Below are 15,837 nucleotides of genomic sequence, written 5' to 3' on the forward strand. Positions count from 1 at the left end.
GCAACAACGATAATTTGGAAAAATGAAACGGATAAATGAGCACTTATTCAGAAATGGTAGGCGGAATCATAGGTAATCTATACAATAACTTTGATCATAAGCTCTTCCAAAGCAAATTTCCATGAATGTCTGATGATGTCAGAGTAGTGAGGTAATGTAATGATACAGAGGGGGGCACATGAGGGAAACACTAATTATGTTGCAAAATCAAATGACCTATAAGACATCTATTATCAACATTTGCAACGCGTTAATGTCTCTTACGTTTAGCCCTATGCATGAATCTGAATTGAGCCATTCACTATGTAAACAAAGAGGATTTTGATTGTGGCCAATGACTGAATAATTACCACTAATTTGATGGTTGCCAAATCGGACTTTAAAATGGACGACTAGCCGAAGAGCATTTCTTGCCATTAACGAGGTCTTACTTCTCTATCCGATTAAGGACGCTGTACCAAATTTACTCATGTTTATTTATCTCTTTCTGCCCTTCTCCCAATTACCCTTCGTACAACACTTTCTTCGCCGGCAACAATTTCATTGTCTGCTTACAACACTTTCTTCGGACGGGTTCCATCTTGACTCAGATCATCCATAAACGGTTTCTCACACACACACGTGCTTGGGTATTCGTGAAACTCTCCTCGGCCAGGTCTCATCTCATCTGGCTCTCCCATGAATCCTCTTTGGCATGCTTTAACCTTGCTTGCAAATGTATCCCAGACCATCTCGTGCCTTGATGTGAATAGTGCACTCAGCTTCTTTGCATTAGGTCTGATGGTTCTTTTGTGACCCATATACCTCCTGATTCGCACAAATGCAATAAACATGTTCATCGTATTACTTTTTGAAACATAAAGGAAGAATAAAAGGATGATACCATGTGTTCTTACCTACGTCCAGCTAGGATTTTGGCCATGTTACCATTGTTGTTAGTGACAAACACATTACTTTCATCACAAACGATGTAGTCAATAGCAGCAAGGCGGGAGGAGAATGGAAGAAAAGGTTTCAGCTCTTCTTCAGCAAGCATCTCCTTTGTATAAATGTTGGGGAAGAGATCTTTGAGAGGCTGCATGGTTTCATCTCCACCATATATCTCTCCTGATGCAACATAGAGGTATGTGTCATTTGCAAAACCCAGCGCTCGCAGCATTAAACCCACTTCATGAGGAGTAAGAGGACATTTCCCACGCTTTCGCTCTCCATCAGGGCTCAAATCCTGTAAATACCACAAAATGATGGCTAATCAATATCAGCGAAGAAATAACTAGTTTTAAGTGCTTCGGAACTTCAGCACGAGAGAAAAGAACAAATTGCCATCAAGTTGTCGTCTTGCCAGTATGATAAGATTGTTATTAGAAGTCAGGATTGCAGTCTTACAGGTAATGTTGTCCACCTTTTCCTGATTTCACCGAGCTCATGTCTTTCTTTCTCACCCCCACCAAAATAGCAACCTGAAAATGCTAGCATATCTGGCTCAAACCTGCAATGAATAATTATGAATGAGATCCTTAACCTTTTGCGAAGGCAATAGCCACAGTTCAAACCTGCCACATTGTTATTATTAAACTCTGTTGGAGATTTGACAATTTCAAATTGTTCAACGCAAATCAACCAATTTCAGAAAATCGTATAGAGAATGTGAAAAAAGGGGAAAGTTAAATCAACCAGATTAAAACAGCTCAAAATATTAAAAAAGATAAGAGTGGAAATTGTGTGATTGGGAGAGCAAGTGCCCAAAGAAAAGAAAACTGGTTCTAAGATCTATAAAATTTAAGTGATTGCATGCCAGAGCAAACAACGATGCTTTAGGTGGAAGTTGAATTTGAACTTTACACATCAGTTTCATTGGGCAAACCTCAAATGGACTGCTACATAACGGCTTGCCATCTTACGCATTTTCATTACAACTCTTTGACCAAGTTGTCGTATAGGTTTTGTAAATCTCAAAGCATGATAATTAACACGGCAGCGTAATTTTTGCAGCTCATCATCAAGATTATTTGCAAGTCTATAATCAAATTTAGTCAATTGTAGAACCTGAAAATATCCAAGAAACCAGTTACCACCACAGCCAAAGTTAAAGGGAATTATCAAAACTGATATAAAACAAAACTAACAATTCAGTATGCAAGTCGTTTACAGAATCAAAACATTTTCAAGGAAGATAATTAAGAAATTTCAAACATATATCAATCATAATAAAAAGTGCCATTACCCGTCTTCTCAAGAGTATTGGCAAAACTTGATCAAGATAATATTCAGGTTCTGATTTCCTTGGGACACGCATTGTATAAGGGGGCTTTTCCATAGACCGCATGATCTTATCAGGAACTCTTTTAATAATAGTAACATCTTTTGCAAGATATGTAATGAACCAATTCACATCAAAAATATTGGCGAAGTCACTGTATTCAACCAAAACGGTTGCTATTAAAAGAAAGAATTGTTGACTCGATTTTGTTCACTGTAATCAGCATATTGAATGAATGTTAGAATCTGCAGTTTACCTGTCATCCTTCCAGAAAGAGTGATGATCCAACTCAGGAACAACTAGTGTAGCATTAAGAATTCTTGCAACCACAACTGCGTCTGTTATCTAGAGGCAAGAATACCATTGTCATTTCCACAAGAAGGGCGTATGAATCACTTTAGATGAGAAAAAAAAATATGATCATGACAACAAAGAGAATCTGGGCCTCGTATGCTCTTTTAAAAACTGAAACAGAACCAATGAGCTAAAATAAATGTTTTTCATGATTTAATGAATAGGAGAGACCACCAAATGGCCTATTATTTTCCATTCATACAGGTACAGCTAATCACCACCAGTGACCGTCAGATCTTACAGAAAATTATCTCCAACGAAGATATTCTATATCATAAAACTTATGTCCTACTTACCCCAGTTCTTTGTTGGTTAAGTCCTCCACTTGTAGCAATCAGCAAGTAGCCACTGGACTTGCGCTCACGTACAGCAGCTATATTATCCAATAACCAAACAAGATAGAAAGTGTCATGTAGAAAAATCAGATAGTTCAACCAAATCACAAGGAATGCATAAGCATTTGTTTAAAAGAAAAAGCAAAGCATAAGACAACAACCCCTAGATTTCTACACAAGGCACATAAAGGAAGATGATGACTTAGCAAACTGATTTAAAGAAAAACGGGAAACCATTTAAAGTTTTCTAAACCATTCAGCTGTCATATGTAACACGGAAGTAAAACTATACCATATACAAAAGCAGTAAAACTCCATGCTTAAAATGCTAGCCTAGAACTGTCACACTAAAATCGCTCCTACTGTTATAAGCCTGTTATTCTGGAATAAAAGAAAGCTACTGAACACTGGTACAACACAAGGTAAACACCAGAAGCATACAAGACATTGACTAGCGTGATGGAAATCCGTCAAATCACTGGAAAGCTCACACACTGCACCCAGTAAAACTCTATTCTTTCTTCTTGGCCTAAAGTATCATGTACCATCCTAATCTTGCTAAAATATCTCAAATGAAACATATTTCCTTCTTTTCTCCCGAGGTTTAGTGTTAGAGACAACAAGGTAAAAAAGGACTCTGAAGTTTGAACTTCACGTAAAAATTGCAGCAATCTATAATGAACCTACGGATATCACATCACACAACCCAAAGCAGCAAAGAAATCAAACAACAGACAAAGAGTAACTAAGCCCCAACTTAGCAAGAAGGAAAATCACGACAATCTCAAATCCCAAAATTCCAAAATTGCCGTTAGGATTCATAAACCTTCTTCCATAATAAGCAACCACCACACACCAAAACAACAAGGAGACAACAGCAACATTAACACAAGAAAGCAAGAAGACTTCACTCACGACCAAAATGCCGCCCCCTCTCTTCGCATCCATAGTAGTATTTAGAATACTGCGATTGCCAAATATCAATTGGCTCATCCTCACCTCCATCCTACAAACATTCAATTAAAACACGGTTAGCATCATCATTATCAGTAGCATCAAGAAACACATTGGTGTTATGTAATGTTGTTACGAACCAGTGTGGAGAGGGTACGGCGGTGGAGTCGGTGAGAGTACCATTCGAGATGAGAGGCGACGTGACCCGTCAAGAGGGAAATCAGGCCCAACCCGAATAGCATTACCCCACAAACCATCGACCAAGACACGTGCTTGCCATTAGGGTGCAAAAGAGCCAGGCTGGTCCGAAACCACCGACCCGTCCACACACCGTTTCCCATTTCACATCACCAAAACCATCTCCGATTCCTCATTCCGAGTAATAGAAAAGCCGAGGCAACGAAAAACCCTGATTTAGGGTTTTGCAGAAATGTAAATGGAAGAGTGCGCAGGGGTAGAAGAAGAAGAAGAAGAAGGATTTTTTTTTTTGTTTGCTTTCCCAAAATGAAAATGAAAATGTCTGAGATGTTTAAATTTTATGTGTGATTTAGTTTGGTTTGTTTTGGTTTACCTAGATTCCGTTATTAATAGAAATATATGAGGTGAGAAATAATGTCTGAAAGTGGTTTTATTAGTTAAGACAGAGAAAAAAGAGAGGAAAACACATCATAGATTCTAGTGTGTGTGTGTCACATGATGCATAGATACAATTGGCATGTCAAAATTCAAGTCAAAATTTGCATAATACATCATATGACACACTACACATTAAAGAAAAAGAAATGGCACATACTATGTAGCTCATGTTTACATTATGGTATTACTAAAACTGTTTTATACTATAAGTGTATCATCTTTAAACCTTTTTTTTATCAATGATTTTGAAAGTTAAAAATGAAACTCCTTAAATTTTATGACCCTTCCTCGATTAATTTCAGTGCATTAAATTTCTAATAAATATAAGTGTTTTAAACAATACTTCCTTGATTAATTTCGAACAGATTGACCTTTAAATACAATTTAATGTTGATTAGCATTTTTAATTGTTTATTAATATTCAAATCTTATTTAATTTTATCTTAGATATGTTGGGATATTTAATGAGGTATTTCAAAAGATTAGAAATAAAATAATAATAACGACGTTTAATAAGTATAATTACTTAAAGTAATTATGTCTTTACCTTATAAAAAATGAAATGTGGAAAAAGGGTATTTGTGGCATTTCATTCGCCAAACTTGTAGATCTAATCTCAGGTCACACAGTATACGTGATGTCTATGTCTGCCATTCAAACTTCAGTAATTAGCATAGTTCAAAGTCAAAAAAGAAAAGAAAAGAAAAATAGAGAGTAAATTAGAATCCCAGAAAGAGCTAGATTTATACGTATAATATATATCCAGACGAGACTCATAAAATTTTATTTGTAATTCTTATATAATATACTACTTTTTAGAAATTATATGTAAATGGAGTGTCATATATCTGTTTGATCCTATACGATATGTTGAAATTATATCCAAGATATTTAATTAATTGCTTTGTTTTTAATAAAGTTAACATCTTCATATAACTAGACCAGTGTAGCAACTTCAAGTATATCCGCAACATGTTTCTAGTTTTTAAAGAACATTAAGTAGACACGTGGATCAATGTAGTTATCCATGAAAATAATGCTTCAATTAGATGTAACAAGTATGCTCGTGTGATACACTCTCATTATTGTTACTCACAATATTTATTATAAACATCTTTTAATTAGTTGAGCCTAACTTAGGAAGTACGTGTTTGTTTCATCTTAGCCCTAGTGTGATTCATGCTCAGTGGTTGATTATAGCAAACTAAGATTTTTCAATCCAATGTTACATTCTGGCATAATTGTCCTACTATAGGTAGGTGTAGCATCACAATCACATTATCTAATGTGTCAATTATCTCACTAATCAGGACATGAAAATTGTTTGTCTCTCTATGTCACATCTCAACAAATGTTAATATCAAGCCTTTGTTAAGTAAGAAATATCATACAGAGACATTAAACCAAAATTTAACACAAAAATGTTGGATAGCCACATGACATGTTCCAAACTTGTTTAATTTTTTTTCCACGAAGAAACTAACTTGGTATTCTCTTGGTCCCACACAAAACAATTAGATATAAAGTTCAAACAATTCATCAACCATTAAAATTCAAGTACAATAATAATCTTATCCTACCACAACACATATACAACATTATCCACCTAGTTCGTCAAGAGTGATGTATCATATCGACCTCTTGAAAATCTACCTATTTTATCTTGTTCTTGAACAACATCCTCGTGTTGCTCAAGAACATCATTTTGTTGTCCAATAACATTCTCATACTCCTCATGAACATCAACATCATGTAATGCTTCAACTTCTTCGAGGCAACTCCTTTTACGAAATATCGTAGGTCTTCTTCTCTATTCATCTTATAAAGAACCCTCAGTCTGATATGTAGATACACTTCATATATTCTTGCCATATCTGTAACAAAAATATTCATTAAATATTAAAACACGGATAAAAATATAGAAACACAAAAAAGAAAAAAAAAATATAGAAACCAAAATTTGAAATTCATGAAAGACTTAACTAGATTTCAAAATTAAAAATGAATTTAACCGGATTTCAAAATCCTTATAAGCCCTCACCATATTTTGTATTGGTCCTAAATCTAGTAGATCCTTAATCAATTTTTGAAATTGTGATAACAATCACTGGATTTCAACCAAAATCACACAAATTCGTCCATATAAATTGTAAAATTCAAATGAAAACCAATAAATCTCAACGACAACAATTGTGTACCTATCTTGTCTCGCATGTACAGGGATGAAAAACAAGTTTTTTTATAGTGTAGTAAGAAAGAAAGCTTCGCGATAACTGCGATAGTATGCAAATTTAGGCTCTGTTCACATGAAGGGATTTTACTGCTCAAGAAGAAAGGCGAGCGTAGATTTGAGCTTATTTGCGAGATTTGTAACTTTTTCATCACTCACGAAACTACCCAAATTTGAGAGGATTGCGCTTAAAAAGTAACATTTGTCCTCAACTTATTCCATAATACCACAGTGCATTAGTTTATTTTTTGGTCAAGTTTTCTTTTTTTTGAGCTTGCACGGATGTTTGCTAGAGATGAAAACCAAGAACGAGACCGGTATATGGTTCATGTGAGGTCGATGGTTATATTGAAGATGAAGATGAATAACAAAGTGCTTGAAGATGAAGAAGATGAAGAGGAGTGGTTGAAGATGAAAAACAAAGTTTGAAGGAATTGGGTTCTTCAGGTACGTATTTGGTTCCACGTGAACCATATTCGGTTTCGACACTATGAATAAATATAAAGGAACCTATATTCGATTCCTCTATATTGTATTCAGTTCCCCATGAGTGAAACCATGATGTATCCGACTCCATTGGTGTGTATTTAGTTTCATTAGTGTATATCTGGTTCCATTGATGTATTGAGTTCCAACACTCCTTTAATTTGTTTTATCACATCATGTAAAACATAGAAGTTCTCTCTCCCTTCTTTACTTATGAAAAAATGATAATTTTAACTTCAATTTTTAAAATTTTTTACACTAAATCTTTAGTGTCAAAGCAAGAGAAACATATACAAGCAGATAATTCCATCTTCAATGAGGAAACAAAATAATAACTAATAATAATAATAACTAATAATAATAATTAATAATAGTAATAAAAATAATTAATAAGAGTAATAATAATAATAATTTTTTCAAGGTAAACACATCCTTAAAAAGGTGGAAAGGAAAAAGGTGCAGATGCTTGCGGTGGTGCGCTAAGTTAAATTTTGAAACTTGAGTAAATGACGTGGTTATGCACTTTAATAGAACAGAAAAAAAGTAAAAAAAAAATTTACCCTATGTCATCTATCAAAGGTTAATTCTAGAATTAAATGAAATTTTGGAAATGCAGAAAGAAGGATTTGGAGGTGCAGGAAGAATCCCCTTAAAGGATGGGAGAGGTGGGGCTCAACCTGTCAAAAGGCCCAATAGTTTTAATTTCGAAGAAAATAGATAAAATTAAAATAATCTCATAAAGAAACAGGCAAAACCCTAAACCCTTTCTGCGCTGTTCTGTCTCCTCTTCCGATCTGATCTATCGTCAATGGCTTCCGCGTGCAGCAGAATTGCGCAACGAACGTTATTTTCGTCTGCAAAATCCGTCATTAAGTCCAATTTTCGCGCTTCTTCCAAACCAACTTCAACTTCCGTTCCTCTTCGACAATCCTTGTTGACCAGGTTTCCCTTCCATCTACGACTTTCGTTTCTGTTCCTAATCGCAAAACCTCTGAAATAATCCATTTCTTTGTTGTGGTTGGTCTGTTGTAGGATCTCGCCGGAACTGAGATGCGCACAGTCGCTGTTGCCGCTGCACAGTGCGGTGGCGGCAGCTAGAATGACTTCTTGCTTGAGCGTAACTTCCAGAAGCTGCCGAGCGCTTTCTCAGGGTACTCTCTGCTGCACCTCTCCCGGCCTCTAATACTTTCTTTTTCAAAATTATACGCAAAGTGTGAGTAGCTTCTTTGCTTCTCCGATTGTGTTATTCTTTCGATTTTCTTTCGATTTTCTTTCTCTTTCCATTTCTGAATAAATCGTTTTGAGCAAACTACAACAAATAATACAAAACCTAATACGTTTATTCTATTTCTTTGTTTAATTAGGACCCATGCTCTGGTATTTCTCTTATGTAATTAAAAGTATTTCGTTGGAGTTTAATTGGCGAGTTTCAGTTTCCAAACTTATTCAAAAGGCTGTAGCCTTTTTGCTTCTGCTCGTTAAATTTTAGCATCATTTGGCCTCTTCATGATACTGTTGCATCAAATGTGGGTAGTTGATACTAAATGATGTATGGAGAATGAACCAAAAAAATGCAATACAGATATTTTAGCCAAAAAAGAGGGTGCAGGGAAGTTTAGAATTAGGAAGCTATAGATAATTAAGCCAGCCGTTATAGATACTAAGCTAGATAATTTGTTCTGACGATAGCATAATTTCAACATGCCGTGTCTAATCAAGAATGTATCTTTTTTTAGTCCTTCAGACGGCATTGTGTGGCTTAGTTGGGGTGTTATGGTTCAGTAGATGGGTTTATGGAAAACAATTGGTGGCTGTGAGTAAGACGTAATAGTGCTTTAACCAGGAGTTTTGTCGTTAACTAACTGTAAAATTTGGTTCCTGCAGGCACATAGTAATTTGGATTTTGCGGGACAAGCCAATTATGGCGTACTGCTTCATTATCAAGTATGAAAAAATTAGCGTTTATTTAACATAGTGTAATCTCTTCAACCAATATTAGAATGGCTTCGATTTCTGCTATCTTTAAAACAAAGTCTGTTGGCAGCTTCTGCAGATATTTGAAGTCTAAATGGATGTCCTTTGTGATAGTGTCGTCGTTTTTCTTTTTTGTGTGGGAAATGAAATTGTGAGGGAGAAAGAAGTTAGAGGATGTATCTTGTATAATACTATAAAGTCTATATTCATTGACAGTTTCCATTTCTCACACTCTCTTCTCTCGAATGTTTCCTAAGCAAAGGAAATAATGATGTCCCACTTTTCTATATAATAAATCGATGATCTGTGTTTTCTTTGACACATGTATTCTCACTCTCCCATTAGTAAAAACAGTGTCAAATCAGTGTAGGTGTGTCAACCTACCAGTTTACTACATAATATGGTGAGCTGGCAGTCCTGTATGATTTTTAGAAAATAGCCATTTCATTTACATATAAAGCCTTTTGTTAATGATTTCAACTCATTACCTTGATCTATTATATTCTATCGTACTCTGTAACCTTCATTTCTAGGGTGATGAGCGCGACGAATTTAAATAATTAAACATATAAGTACACAAACTGCTTCCTGTTGAGTGATTTGTAATTGAGATTCATGGAATTCTGGAAGAAAGTCACCCTCAGTCAGGACTCCAGCGCATTAGCACCCGAGCTGGAAATACCACTTCCCTAACTAATCACGTTTGCAAATAATGCATGTCTTAAACTTTATTAATGATTGAGAATGAGTATACTGGTTTAACGTGTTTTTGTGTTAACAATGATTTGTTGGATTAAGTTTTCATCAGTGGTTTGGAGATATTTGATAAAACAAATGGAAGGCCTTATATTGGTACGTAGGGAAATTAGGCAGTGAATTGGGCATTGGTGCAATGGATAATTAAAGGACAGTTATGATAGCCAATCAGACTCTTGAATGCAAATGTTTGTCTTAAGTTTATGATATTTTGACTTTTCACTTTATAGTAAATAAATATAACACGATAACATAACTGCTACTTTCATCAGATGGAATTGATGGGACGTGAGACATGCATGCTGTTTTTAAGGTGTGGTATTTTGTCTTTGCTGTCCGAATAGTTTGGACAATCATCTTCTCTATTAGCATGTCTATCAATTTGTGCTTAGAACATATGTTTAGACATGGTGTGAATAACAGAGCTTATAAATTTCATTAACCATAATTACCCTTATTGACCTTGACATCATTGCAACTCAATGGGCCTTTGATTTAATTAGTGTTTTTTAACTCAAGCATGTTACTAACCGTGTCTTTATTTTATTTTAGAGCTTGGTTTATCAGTGCCAAGGTGATACCTGCTACGAGAGAGATTGAAGAAGGCCTTGTGTTTGTGAGGATATCTAGATGATTAAACCCTAATGCGCAGTAAGCGGCTGTAAACACTGTGATTCTTTCAGTCTGAGAAAATGAATATCTGCTGAATAAAAGATTCTCGCCCTGAATGTTACATTTATTCACTTGCCTTCCCCGCTAGTGTTTACTGCCGTCTTTACTTTTAAGCCCAAGTTCTTCAGTTATTACAATTATTGCAATTAATAAACCCCAAAACACATTCTAAGTATGATATTTAGGGTATATGATTTTTTAAAAAGGATTTTTATGAAAATTAGGAAGAAAAATGTATTAGTTTTTTATAAATTAGAATTATATTATTCACGACTTTTTTTAAATGATGTGAAAGAGTAGTTAAAAATTAGTTTCTGGATAAGTTCATTTTAGTTTAGAGTGAAATATCAATTTTTCATTTTCTCTTTTGACAGTCGTTGTGGACTTGTCCAAATAAACCTTTTTTTATCAAATCATTGCCTACTGCCACTGCAACTTGATCTCAAACGAAAATGTCTCTGCCAGTAAAACCTCTTTTTCACAGCCACAGTTACCCTGCATGCGTCAGTGTGGATTTGAATTCAAGTAGATGAAGATTGGGACCAAGTTACCAAGCTCAAGAAAGAAAACTAGTAATACTCGACCTATTTTATTAACAATAAACTCTATAATATCATTAGTTTAAGTTGTCTTTTAAAAACGTAACCAAACAAATCTCATGAAAAATAATATTCCAAAAGAAAATATCATATTTAGTACGGAATGGTTACTAGACAGAGATTTGTTCGGCCCCATTGGCTAGCCTCAGTCATCAAAACCCCAATGAATGAACAGACAAAATATGTATGGGTTTGAAAAACATAAGTTGGCCAAGGCACTCAGAATATTGAAAAAGACAATTCTTATTGAACGGGTAAGATTGAATCTTAGAAATTTGGAAATCATAAACTAAATAGCGGAAATAGCTAACAACAATAGTGATGGGTAATTAGGATTTGAATATAAGTTGGGAAACGTATGAAATAGTTTGTAAATGAGTGATTTGGGAGGATGGTGAGGAACCTTTGTCGCGGACGGCATACAAGGTCATAAAGGTGAGGGAAAGGCCTCTCCCATCCAACGCAACACTTTGTTGCTACTACGTTTGGTCTTAAGATGAACTTCAATCTGCTGTGGAAACTGAGCAAAGGCAGCAGTCTCGGTTACGAAGCACTCCCATACGCCTTAGCTCCTTCACATCCTCTTGTTGAATGAGAGGGCAGAGTAGAGGTGATCTCCAAATCGTTCCGAAACCCTAGGCACATGGAAATAAGAGCCATTGAACCACCGACGACGATGACTATAGGAGGAAGTTTTAATTGTCCATTCATGAAAATTGGATATAAAGAATTTGAAGATTTAGTTATTCGAACGGTCCCAATCCTGTACTTTCTGAGGTGCAGGCATCTATTCGGCATCTTTATTTCCCTACAGCTTTGTAAATAGTCTAGAAGATGAACCGGTTCCTCTTCGTCTTGTTCATCTTCTTGTATTGCTCGGTTCTGATGCCTGCCCTATACCATTCACTAATAGGAAATTGTGCATGCATCTCTTGAACTTCGCTTTGTCATTGCATAACAGCTTCAGCAATTGGTAAATAATTCTGACTTACAAGTTACTGGGGTCCAGAAATGGAGATAAGGTGGGAGACTAGCGTCAATTGCCTCACAAAGTTTTCTATCGTGTGTAAACAACTGCTCGAGGTTAGACTTCATTTTTAAATTGTTTGATTTTCTTTTTCTCTTATTGTTTTCAATCTTTCTTTTGACAGTAAAGATAAAAGTAAGTGTTCTTGATGAATAAAAAGTATATAATTGTTTTGTATTATTTGTTTATATGCACGATGAAAGTGATATAATATATATGCCAAAGAAATAAAAGCTCATTCATATTATATTAGAAAACAAATGAATTATAATAATTTGACATAAATATTAATCATTGAAATTACTCAATATACAACTCTTAAAAAATTAAATATAAATTAAAAGTTCTACATAGTAAAAATGAAAATGTTAGTAGTAAAAATGAAAATGTTAGTTAAGAAAAATAATATCCATAAATATTAAGGTTTAAGATTTTATATTAAAAATGGTGTAAAATCTCTTATATGAGCAACTTATTGTAGAGATGGTTGATAAGTAAAAATGTGTTGAGATAAATGATGAATAAATATATTATGCTAAAATCCAACTCAGACTTGTATATAAATAAAAAAGTTGGATAGTATATAAGAAAAAAAAAACATTAATTTTTAAGATTTTATGTTGAAATTGATGTCAAGTAAGTAACTCATACATTAATCAAGATTCATATTTTTAATTTATACTAGGCTGACAAAATGGGTATGGACTATAGTCCGTGGGTGAGCTCGTCAAAATATAGGTTGGATTTTTTAACCTGTTGGCCTAGTGTGTTTTTTATTTTTTAATTAAAAATTAAAATAAAATAATTTAAGAAGTTAAATTTTTTTATTATATTTTTAAAGATTTAAATATATAATAGTATTATAATTTAAATCATTAACATGTACAAATTAAATTTCAATTCTTAATTATAATATATAATTATTTTTATTTATCTAATTAAAATATAATAAATTAGTCAATTAAAAATTTAAAAATATTTATGTTACTAAATTTATTTTTAATATATATATATATAAACAAATTTTAAAAATTTCATTAGAATATTATTAACATCTTAATTTAATTCCTTTTTTATAAACATAAATATAAAACAAATGCAAAATGTGTATCTAAAAAATTATGATATCAGATGGAAGAAGCACAATTAATATTGAAAAAAAATTATAAACAAAAAAAAGTTGTATTAAAAAAAATCATATTTCAATTTATTTAAGACAGTGTTGAAATTTAAAAAAACAATTATCTTTAACCTAAAACATTAAAGAAAATAAGACTTTCTACTTAAGATATCTTCATCAATAAGGTGATAAGTTTATGACATGTCTTATAAGACATTTCCATTATAATATATTGATATAACATAAAATTTAAGACTTTGATTTCACTAAGGAGAACAAATATTTTTGCAACAATTAAATGGAACATGAATTATAAGGTGTGGGTGAGTCTTTTAAGACACTTGTAATAGAATGAAAATTACAAAAATGTCTTAAAAGTGATGTATCACATTAAAACCCGTAAAAAGTGAATCAAAACTTATAAAAACCTTAGACTCTATTACACGAATAAATTTAAGTAGGTTTAATTGCTTGCTTTGTCCCCAGTTTGGCTGCAACATGTCAAGTTAGTCCACCATTTTAAAAAAGTTTCAATTACGTCCAAACTTGGTTTAAAAGTGTCAATTTCGTCCAAACGTAGTAAAATTTACTTCAATCAAGTCCCTTCCGTTAAATCTACATAAACGGACGTTAATTCTTTTTCTCTCTCCTCTGTTGCTCTGCTCCTCTCCTCTGCTCCTCTGCACAACAGCAGATCCTCTCTTTCTTTTGAATATTAAAATAAATTTTAGTGTATGCAAATAGGGTATTAAGCCTATTTTTTAACAAGTTCCACTTTTCTTCTGTTTCCTTTTCTCTTATCCCATATTTCGAAACCTTTTATTTACCGTCTTGTTAAAATCAAAGGATAATATGTTCACATGGACCTTTCAAGCATGCATATAGATTCATCATCAAGTTTACGTTTTTAATTTATTTAAATCATTAGATGATAGGTTTTGAAAAATTAAATATTTTCAGACCTTTATCAAACACACCCACTTGACAATTTTATTTTAATAATATAATAATATGAATTAATTTTAATTTAAAAAATAGAAAATAAAATTTAATTAAAATATTAATATAATTAAATTTTAAAAAGTTAGTTTTTATTATAAATAAAATTATGTATTATGAACAATTTTTTTTGAGTTAAATATAATTTTGTTTTTGAATTTTGATATAAAATTAAAATTTTTCTTTATCTAAAATTTAAATAAATTTTAATCTTAAACTTTAAAACAAATAAATATAATTTTTTAACCTAATTATATTAAAATTTTAATATGTTTCATATTAATATTTAAATTTTTTATATCATTTGATATCTTTCTGTTTGATATCTGTTGAAAAATGATTATTAGACTAAAAAGTTATATTTAATTTTAAAATTTTAAAATTAAAATATATTCAAATTTCGGATAAAATTAATTCTAATTTCCAAAGCTTAAATAAATAATTACTTGAATATGAATATATACTATGTATTCGTTCATAGCTGTTCTATTATATTTTTCAAGAATTTGTTATCCTACATGAATGTTAAAAGAATTGTCTATATTTTCTGAACATTTTTAAAGGTATGTGTTAATTATTTTAGTGATAAAATAATTGAAACAAAAATAAAAATAAATAATTACTTAAAATATAATATAACTTTTTTCATGTTTTACTTTTTTGAATTTTTTTGTTTATCTATACATTCTTTAAATTAAAGTATAATTTATAATATGATATATAATTCATATAATTTATGTATTAAATTATTGAATCAGACATTCCAAAAATGATGGATTCCCACCTAGTACTTGAAGTGGTCGTGGTATTAAATGTATGGACAAAACAACATGACTCTCATTCAAATAGGGTATTTTATCTCTTAATCTAAACTATTCATTTAAATTCAAATATTAAAATAAATTTTAGTGTATGCAAATATTCAAAAGAAAGAGAGGGTATGCTGGCAGAGAAACAGAGTAGAGGAGCAGAGGAGAGAGAAAAAAATTAACATCCGTTTCTGTAGAATTAACGGAAGGGACTTGATTGATGCAAATTTTACTACGTTTGGACGAAATTGACACTTTTAAACCAAGTTTGGACGTAATTGAAACTTTTTTAAAATGGTGGACTAACTTAACATGTTGCAGCCAAACTGGGGACAAAACAAACAATTAAACCATTTAAGTATGCTGACATAACATGAAATTTTAGATTTTGGACGGTCTTAGATAAAACTCCCAGTCATAAAAAATAAAATAATATTTTCTGTGTTAAAAACACGTTTTTTTTGCTAATAAAGTAAAACATTAATTAAAATGCGAGTTTTATAAGAGTCTTATATTGGAGTAAAAGTTAAAAAAAAAGGTTCTAACAATAATATGAGAGAGTAAACCCAGGAAAATAAAATGACTTTTATGATATGATAACTTTTGTAATGAAAATAATCGTATAG

At 32.4% G+C, this 15,837-nt stretch overlaps 2 protein-coding genes across 13 annotated transcripts; one reads left to right on the forward strand and one right to left on the reverse strand.

Annotated features, from left to right (window-relative positions):
• Positions 1-69: 69 nt before the first annotated feature.
• LOC124824777 (O-fucosyltransferase 29-like) lies at positions 70-4,457 on the reverse strand. The gene is made up of 9 exons (XM_088104830.1): positions 4,044-4,457; positions 3,865-3,955; positions 2,911-2,987; positions 2,517-2,605; positions 2,225-2,414; positions 1,865-2,046; positions 1,387-1,489; positions 897-1,225; positions 70-807 (listed from the first exon to the last, which is right to left on the reverse strand). Exons 1-9 carry the CDS (start codon positions 4,242-4,244, stop codon positions 552-554), a joined length of 1,518 nt encoding a protein of 505 aa, XP_087960956.1. The 5' UTR covers positions 4,245-4,457; the 3' UTR covers positions 70-551.
• A 3,522-nt stretch (positions 4,458-7,979) lies between these two features.
• On the forward strand, positions 7,980-10,724 carry LOC124824786 (uncharacterized). Of its 12 annotated transcripts, none has more exons than XR_015783768.1 (5): positions 7,981-8,197; positions 8,288-8,468; positions 9,140-9,199; positions 10,258-10,298; positions 10,538-10,724. XR_015783768.1 is itself a non-coding variant. In XM_088104834.1 (4 exons), the coding sequence occupies exons 1-3, from the start codon at positions 8,064-8,066 to the stop codon at positions 10,275-10,277; spliced, it is 273 nt and encodes a 90-aa protein (XP_087960960.1). In that variant the 5' UTR covers positions 7,980-8,063; the 3' UTR covers positions 10,278-10,298; positions 10,538-10,724. The 12 variants fall into 12 exon arrangements, 5 of the variants coding, with proteins under 5 accessions (XP_087960960.1, XP_087960958.1, XP_087960959.1 ...); XR_015783772.1 differs by having other exon boundaries at positions 8,288-8,406; XR_015783770.1 differs by lacking the exon at positions 9,140-9,199 and having other exon boundaries at positions 7,980-8,197.
• Positions 10,725-15,837: the final 5,113 nt, after the last annotated feature.

The sequence above is a fragment of the Vigna umbellata genome, chromosome 1, assembly GCF_029865625.1.
Source record: "Vigna umbellata cultivar VRB3 chromosome 1, Vumbellata_1.0, whole genome shotgun sequence".
Classification (NCBI taxonomy): domain Eukaryota; kingdom Viridiplantae; phylum Streptophyta; class Magnoliopsida; order Fabales; family Fabaceae; genus Vigna; species Vigna umbellata.

Excerpts from the sequence above, each read along its gene's own strand:
- LOC124824777 (XM_088104830.1), bottom strand. The coding sequence starts at position 4,244 with ATGGGAAACGGTGTGTGGACGGGTCGGTGGTTTCGGACCAGCCTGGCT. Across the intron at positions 3,956-4,043 it reads GCCGTACCCTCTCCACACTG|GATGGAGGTGAGGATGAGCC; the intron begins GTTCGTAACAAC and ends GAATGTTTGTAG. Across the intron at positions 2,047-2,224 it reads CAATACTCTTGAGAAGACGG|GTTCTACAATTGACTAAATT; the intron begins GTAATGGCACTT and ends GGATATTTTCAG.
- LOC124824786 (XM_088104832.1), top strand. The coding sequence starts at position 8,064 with ATGGCTTCCGCGTGCAGCAGAATTGCGCAACGAACGTTATTTTCGTCT. Across the intron at positions 8,198-8,287 it reads CGACAATCCTTGTTGACCAG|GATCTCGCCGGAACTGAGAT; the intron begins GTTTCCCTTCCA and ends GGTCTGTTGTAG.